We start from the raw sequence: 7,748 nt of genomic DNA, 5'->3' as shown, positions 1-7,748 counted from the left end.
TTTGGAACGCTTCCGGGTTAAGGCAGATCACATGATCAAGGTCATCCAACGAGCTCACTGTTGACGATTACTGCTGACAAAAATTAACACGTATTACGGTTTTTTATTTGTTATTATTTATTAATTTATAATTTCATGTATTTAGACATGTCATTTCATTAAAGAGCTAATAATACAAATTATTCTAAAATAATAATGCAACAATAGCGTTCATTCAAGTTAAAAAAAAATCTAAATGTGCTGTTGAACTTTTGTTTTAGTAGGTGGGCTCTTATTTTGAAGAGTGAATGGCAAGTTTGTATTTCCTCCTGGTGGTGCATGGAGTTGCTGATCTGTTTGCAGGCAAACAAATGTCTTTTTACCACATCTGTCTGTGAGTAATAATAACCCATAATAAACAACAGAGAGGGCCGCACGGCGGCCAAGTGGTTAGCATGTTGGCCACACAGTCAGGAGATCTGGAAGATCTGGATTCGAATCTCCGTTGGGCATCTCTGTGTGGAGTTTGCATGTTCTCTCCATGCGTGTGTGGGTTTTCTCCGAATACTCCGGTTTCCTCCCACATTCCAGAAACATGCATGTTAGGTTAATTGGTGACTATAAATTGTCCATAGGTATGAATGTGAGTGTGAATGGTTGTTTGTCTATATGTGCCCTGCGATTGACTGGCGACCAGTCCAGGGTGCCGGGGTGGACAAGTTTCGCCCTGAATTCCTCAAGACTCTGGATGTTGAGGGACTGTCTTGGCTGACACGTCTCTTCAACATTGCATGGAAGTCGGGAACAGTACCTCTGGATTGGTAGACCGAGGTGGTCCCCCTTTTCAAGAAGGATGACTGGAGGGTGTGTTCCAACTATAGGGGATCACACTCCTCAGCATCCCTCGGAAAGTCTATTCCGAGGTGCTGGAGATGCAATGTGGTTTTTGTCCCGGTCACGGAACACTGGACCAGCTCTATACCCTTGCAAGGGTACTGGAGGGTACATGGGAGTTTGCCCAACCGGTCTACATGTGCTTTGTAGACTTGGAAAAGGTATTCGACTGTGACCCTCGTGGTGTCCAGTGGGGGGTGCTCCGCATGTACGGGATTGGTGGCGCGCTACAACCGGACCAGAAGCCTGATTCGCATTGCCAGCAGTAAGTTGAGCCTGTTTCCGGTGAACATTGGCCCCCTCCAAGGCTGCCCTTTGTCACCAATTCCGTTCAGAATTTTCATGGACAGAATTTCTAGGCGCAGCCAAGGCGTAGAGGGGGCCTTAGGATCTCCTCTCTGCTCTGCAGGTGATGTGCTCCTGATGGCCTCATTGGGCTGTGACCTTCAGCGTTTACTGGGGCGGTTTGCAGCTGAGTGTGAACCTTCTGGGATGAGACTCAGCACCTCCAAATCCGAGGCTATGGTTCTCAGTCGGAAAAGGGTGGATTGCACATTCTGGGTTGGGAATGAGGTTCTGCCCCAGGTGGAGGAGTTCAAGTATCTTGGGTCTTGTTCACAAGTGAGGGAAGGTTGTAGCATGACGTCGACAGGCGGGTTGGCGCAGTGTCTGCAGTAATTCGGTTGCTATACCGGACCGTCCTGGTGAAGAGAGAGCTGAGCCGAAAGGCAAAGCTCTCAATTTACTGGTCAATCTATGGTCTCACCCTCACCTATGGTCATGAGCTTTGGGTTGTGACTAAAAGAAGGAGATCGCGGATACAATGACTTGGGTGGACTCATCCTAGGAGATAGGGTGAGGAGCTCGGTCTTCCGGGAGAAGCGAGTAGAGCTTCATAGACAACCAGATTTGTCTATGGTTGTCAGTCAGGAGATCTGGAAGATCTGGGTTCGAATCTTTGTTCTCCGCTGTGTGGAGTTTGCATTGTTGTCCCTGTGTGTGCGTGAGTTTTCTCCCACATTTCAAAGTTAGGTTAATTGGGCACTCCAAATTGTCCATGTGAGTGTGAATTGTTTGTCTGTATGTGCCCTGCGATTGAATGGCAACCAGTCCATGTCACTTCTTGCTCGAAGTCAGCTGGGATGGGCTCCAGCTTACCCCCCGCGACCATAGTGAGGATAAAATGGATGGATGGAATGCCCATGATGTCACATCCAGTTGCAGTCTGTTACTGTTGGAACTTGAAAATACCCATGAAAAACAACACAACAGAAAACTATAGATTCATCATTTCCTCATACCGCTTCCTCTAAATGTTCCAACTGTATAATTGGACTTTATTCAATAAACACAATAAATATACCACCGAGATTACAAAGCCTGCTCTGTTGCAAGAAAACAAAATGGAAAAGTAACATAAAAAAGAGGGGGAAAAAAGTCTGCACCAGCCATGTACGAACCGTTGTCACAAAGTAATAAGTAAAAGTAAAGTAAAAGTAAAAGTTACACCCACAATGTTCTCGTCATTGACATTAGACTATGAAAACACACACCTTCACCTGTTTCAAACAATATTTCTAGAAATAAACTAGTGTTCTGGCAGAGCAATCTAGTAGCAAATAAGGAGCACCCATTCAACTGCAGGCTATTGGGAAGCAACTTAACAGGGTCATGATTGCATTGTTTGCAACCCTGTTGCAACCCATCAATACAGTATGTGTCTTGTGTGACTAGTGACCAGTCCAGGGTGCACCCCACCTCTCACCCAAAGTCAACGGGGAGTCGGTCAAGCAGTATAGCAAACTGATGGATAGATGGATGAAATATTAATGTTTAACTCACGTCATACAAGTACAAGCCACCTATATTCAAAGCTAAACTGATGGAAATCGGTGCCGATATATTTTCGAGATGGTACTTTGTGTAAAAAAGTAGTCACATAAGAAAATCATACGCAACCAAAATGACAATATTGCTTCTTCCCTCCTTCCAAACATTTTAACACAATTTTAATCCTTCATAAATACTTTAGAAATCTACAATAAGGGGTAGGATTAAATAAACTCCTTTTCTGATGTTGAATTGTGCAACTGTAAACATGTGATGTCCCTTAATGTCCAAAATCATGTTCCATTGCATTACATTACATGCTAAACATGCTTAAAGGAGTTTGTTGGTTTTTTTTTTTTGCTCTGTTCCGTTATATCAATTACACAACGTGTCACGGTCAGACGTTTGGATCAGTGTTTGGGATCTTTCCTGTTTGAAGAAACAAAGTTCACCCGTCAAGTGAAACATTTACATAGCCCTGACTACCATTCAGGGTGTTGATGTAGGACGAAACATTCCTATTGTCCTTATTTTAATAGCTATGTGTTTGACATACTTAATCCTGAAAACATAAGCCAACTATGACACAATCCCCTTCACCTTTAGACTTTGGAGACATCCTCCCCCTAGTCATACTGGCCAATCACATGAGGGCACCTCCCATTGACTGAACCAGATGCCAACTTCTGCACACAGCCGGTACACAACTTCAAAGTACCACCACCGTCTGTCCGATTGTTGCCTCCCCAAGGGTTTACTTGCTTTTGGCAATGTGGTGCAGTCGAGTAGCACTGCGTCATCTCCAGAGGGCGACAGCCAAGACTCTCACTGGGGCTCCAGCAGGCTTCACCCAGAGAGAGATGTCAACGCTACCTCGGGTGTATGTCACCCGGCAGATCCCACCAGAGGGCCTGAGGATCCTTCGTGAATCTGGACAGTGAGTATAATGAGAACATTTTGCATGGAATATCCTGTAATAGGTCAATTTATCATGCATCCAATTCAAAAGTCAGCAAAGCTGAGTAAACAGTGCTGTTTACTAGACAGTGTGTGAGATAAGACATGGAAATATGGAAGGTATCTCCTCACAGGAGTGACTGCACTAAAACTATACAAAGCCATAACTAATGCACTCAAAATATTTGTATGTTTTGGGGTCATGTCTGATCATTGCACTGAATTCACGTCTCAAAATCTCGCTGTGTATTTTCCCAGACTGCAGTTTGAGCTGTGGGACTCCGATGACATCCCTGTACCTAGGAAAGAGCTGCTTCAGAAGGTCAAAGGTGTTGACGCCTTGCTCTGCGTCCTGACTGAGAAGATTGATGCAGAACTTTTGGATGCTGCAGGTGTGAGGACTGCCCTTGTTTGTTACACTTAAATCATCTCATGGCCTCTCATACATACACTAAAGTGTTTTGTGTGTCTTTGTGTGTCTTTGTGTGCATGTGTGTGTGTTGTCCTCCGACAGGTCCAAACCTGAAGGTCCTCAGCACCATGTCTGTGGGCTTTGACCACCTCTCTCTGGAGGAGCTGAAGAAAAGGTGAAGTTCCTGTGTTGTGATATGAACGTTAAAAGGCATTGGGAGTGTGAAAACATACTGTATACCTGGGGTCACCAATGTTTTTCCTTTTGAGAGCTACTTTTACAAAATTAAAATGGCCAAGAGCTACTCATTTTTGTAACATTTATTTTCAGAGCTTATTTTAAACCCAAACAAAGCGAATATGCTTGTTTTACCAGAACATTAACAAAATGGTGGTGTCCACAACTCACATTATGCATTTTTTTCTACTGTTCTTTCATTATTAACTGAAAACCTGAATGAAAAGCAGGCTTGCGGGCACCTCATGTGGTCCTGGGGGGCTACCTGGTGCCCGCGGGCACCACGTTGGTGACCCCTGCTGTATACTGTAGCACTTTGATGGTTTCATTCTTGAGCTGTAATGTACAGTTCCTAGGATATTAACAAAAATAAACGTTGTAAAAAAAAATATTAATTTTGCCACACAGCAGATTCTGTTGAAAATATCTCCTTGGGGATAAAAAAAATGTGTTAAGTAAAAAAAAAAACATTATATAAATAACACATAAAATGTGAAAAAAATCATTGAGATACCTACTCTAATAAATATATTAAATAAATATATATCATATAACAAATAATAAAAAATATCAAATAATATAAAAGTAATATTTGGAAAACTTCCCCTTGGTGATAAAACATAAAAATAGTAAAAAAATAAAGAAATAGTTATGAACTAATAAAAAAAATAATTAATACATTTCTCCTTAGGATAACAAAATTAAGTAGAGCAAGGATAAATCATTTGCAAACATTACAATGATTGGGGTATAAAAAAAAATAAATAAATAAAATTAAAAATAAGGTTAGATAAGAAAATAAATAATTGGAAAACAATTACTCACCAAATTTCCCCTTGGGATACAAAATTTACAAAAACAAGAAGAAATCATGCTGCACAGTGGCCGAGTGGTTAGTATGTTGGCCTTAGGAGATGGGTAAGACCTGGGTTTGAATCTTTGCTTGGGCATCTCTGTCTGGAGTTTGCATGTTCTCCCCGTTTCCTCCCACAAAAACATGCAGGTTAGGTCAACTGGCAACTCTAAACTGTCCATAGTATGCATGTGTATGGTTGTTTGTCTATATTTGCCTTGCGATTGGAAGAAGAAATCATTTGCAAATAATTATTTAAGTATTAAGAAAATGTCCCCTCTGGGATAACAATAATGAAAGAAATAAAATACCGTAAGAAGAAAAAATTGGCAGAAGAATATTTAGTTTTCACTCTGCTGTATATTACACACACCTCACATTCAGACCTGCAGACAAAAGGCACCTTAACAGTTCTAATGAAGCGGAGCAGCATCTTTCTAATAACTGATATTTTATGCTTGTTTTTCAAAATTCCCCAGACTTTCAACTTTTTACTCAGTGGTCCCCAAGCTCGGCTTTTTTGTACTGACAGGCTGCTGCAAGCAACTGTATAACAACTCATGCTCCTATAATAATAATATCATGATTGTGTGTCTAATCAGAGGAATTCGCGTGGGTTACACACCTGACGTTTTGACAGACGCCGTCGCTGAACTGACTGTGGCCCTGCTGCTTGCAACCTCCAGGAGGCTCATCGAGGCCACGCATGAAGCCAAGACGTAATTTTGAATAGCTTCTTCAACCATGCACACATGCTTTTTAAAGTTTTCTCTTTTTAAATGTTTTTTTTAAATTGTGGTGTCAGTGGAGGTTGGGGGACTTGGAGAACTCTGTGGCTGTGTGGACATGAGCTGGCCAACAGCACTGTGGGTATTCTGGGCTTGGGGAGGATCGGTAAGCATACACATGCAGTTATCACTACTGTAACTGATATTTCTACATGTTTGACATGTGTCATATGTGTATTAAGGTGTGGCTATTGCTGAACGCCTGGCTCCTTTTAAAGTAAAAAAATTCATCTATACAGACGTGGCCCCCAGGCCTGACCTAGCCAGTGGAATCAGTGCAGAGTATGGTAAGAACCAGATGGTATTTGACCTGTCTGTAAGAGACTTGTACAAGTGTGTCCTCCCTTTGCTTTTTAGTGTCTTTTGATGATCTGGCCAAGCAGTCGGATTTCTTGTTAGTGTGCTGCGCTTTGACACCTGAAACACATATGATCTGCAACAAGAACCTTTTCTCCAAGATGAAAAAAACATCAATCTTCATTAACACAAGCAGGTAAAGACCCAAAGAAATGCCTGGAAAAGAATCAGGTCTCTCTCTAACATCTATTATGGTTACAGAGGCGGCGTAGTGAACCAGGAGGACCTGTATGAGGCGCTGTCAACCGATCAAATTGCAGGGGCTGGTCTAGACGTGACCATCCCTGAGCCCCTACCCACTGACCACCCGCTGTTTGCACTCAAAAATTGTGGTGAGATTGTTATAGTCATTCATACAATACATACAAAATTACACATACAGTGCACAATGCAGAATAAACTGGAGTGTCCAAATTTTTCACAACTACAAGTACAGAGCTGCCAACATTTGGGGTTTTCAATCCAAGGGATCCTTCTTAAGCCCCAATGGACAAAAAAATTGCTTCCATTGTCACTTCATGCAGAAATATTAGCCATTCTTGCCTCATGTTTTCTCTTCCCACAGTGATTCTGCCCCACATCGCCAGTGCCTCCTACACCACCCGTAACGCCATGTCCAGCCTGGCAGCAAACAACCTCCTGCTCGGCCTCCGCGGCGAGCCAATGATCAAAGAGCTCAAGCTGTGAGGCGTTACCGGTCCAGCTCATGCAGCTCCGGCCTGGAAATTAGGGTCAGCAGGCAATATTTCATAAAAAAAAGTCACAAACTACTACATTTCTTTGTGTTTTTTTAATTCAGTCTGTACAACAACTGAATGGCCTTTACAATCCTTGTTGGTCTTATGGTTACACTGTGAGCAATAAAGGAAAGAAAAACAGAGCTCAATAAACAGAAGCTTTTCAAGCTAAAAGACATAAGGCAGCAACTTGAATCATCGATATAGGCATTTATTGGCTATAAGTGCATCTTATTCGTTAATAGTATTCGTTAATTGTACCATAAATTGGAATTATATCACAACAGGAAGTTTAGGCTCTGAAACAATTTACTATATTTTGGATTGCACAGTATACGTTAAGAATCTGTGGTGAACAAGAACAAAACTTCACATTATGCCAACAGTGTTTGTACAATTTTTAATTGATTGGAGCCTATTCAAACAGAAATTTAGGAGATTTTTTTGTCACTTTTGAAAAAGCATTGTCTTTTTGTTGATGAGTGCAGACAAAATATCGTTGTATAACACTGCATGAATATTGACCTTTACCAACAACGCTCGCTCCTATTTACACCGTGCAAGATGCCAGACATCTTTAATAACGTTCCAGTGGATTTCCTTCTAACACCTTCTGAAGGTGTTTTGTCACAAACCTTGGACCCGTACACAGATAGATATATTTAACGCATACAATTAGTGAAGTCTGTTTCTCTCTCTCTCTC

General features: G+C 41.8%; 1 protein-coding gene across 1 annotated transcript; it reads left to right on the top strand.

Annotated features, from left to right (window-relative positions):
- The first annotated feature begins 3,389 nt into the window (after positions 1-3,389).
- grhprb (glyoxylate reductase/hydroxypyruvate reductase b) lies at positions 3,390-7,227 on the top strand. Its single transcript, XM_054777942.1, has 9 exons — positions 3,390-3,640; positions 3,919-4,052; positions 4,175-4,247; positions 5,765-5,881; positions 5,968-6,056; positions 6,133-6,237; positions 6,308-6,443; positions 6,509-6,639; positions 6,873-7,227. Exons 1-9 carry the CDS (start codon positions 3,474-3,476, stop codon positions 6,992-6,994), a joined length of 1,074 nt encoding a protein of 357 aa, XP_054633917.1. The 5' UTR covers positions 3,390-3,473; the 3' UTR covers positions 6,995-7,227.
- Positions 7,228-7,748: the final 521 nt, after the last annotated feature.

The sequence above is a fragment of the Dunckerocampus dactyliophorus genome, chromosome 6 (assembly GCF_027744805.1).
Source record: "Dunckerocampus dactyliophorus isolate RoL2022-P2 chromosome 6, RoL_Ddac_1.1, whole genome shotgun sequence".
Classification (NCBI taxonomy): domain Eukaryota; kingdom Metazoa; phylum Chordata; class Actinopteri; order Syngnathiformes; family Syngnathidae; genus Dunckerocampus; species Dunckerocampus dactyliophorus.
The sequence above is the reverse complement of the archived record's forward strand: the minus strand, read 5'-3'. Positions and strand labels throughout refer to the sequence as shown.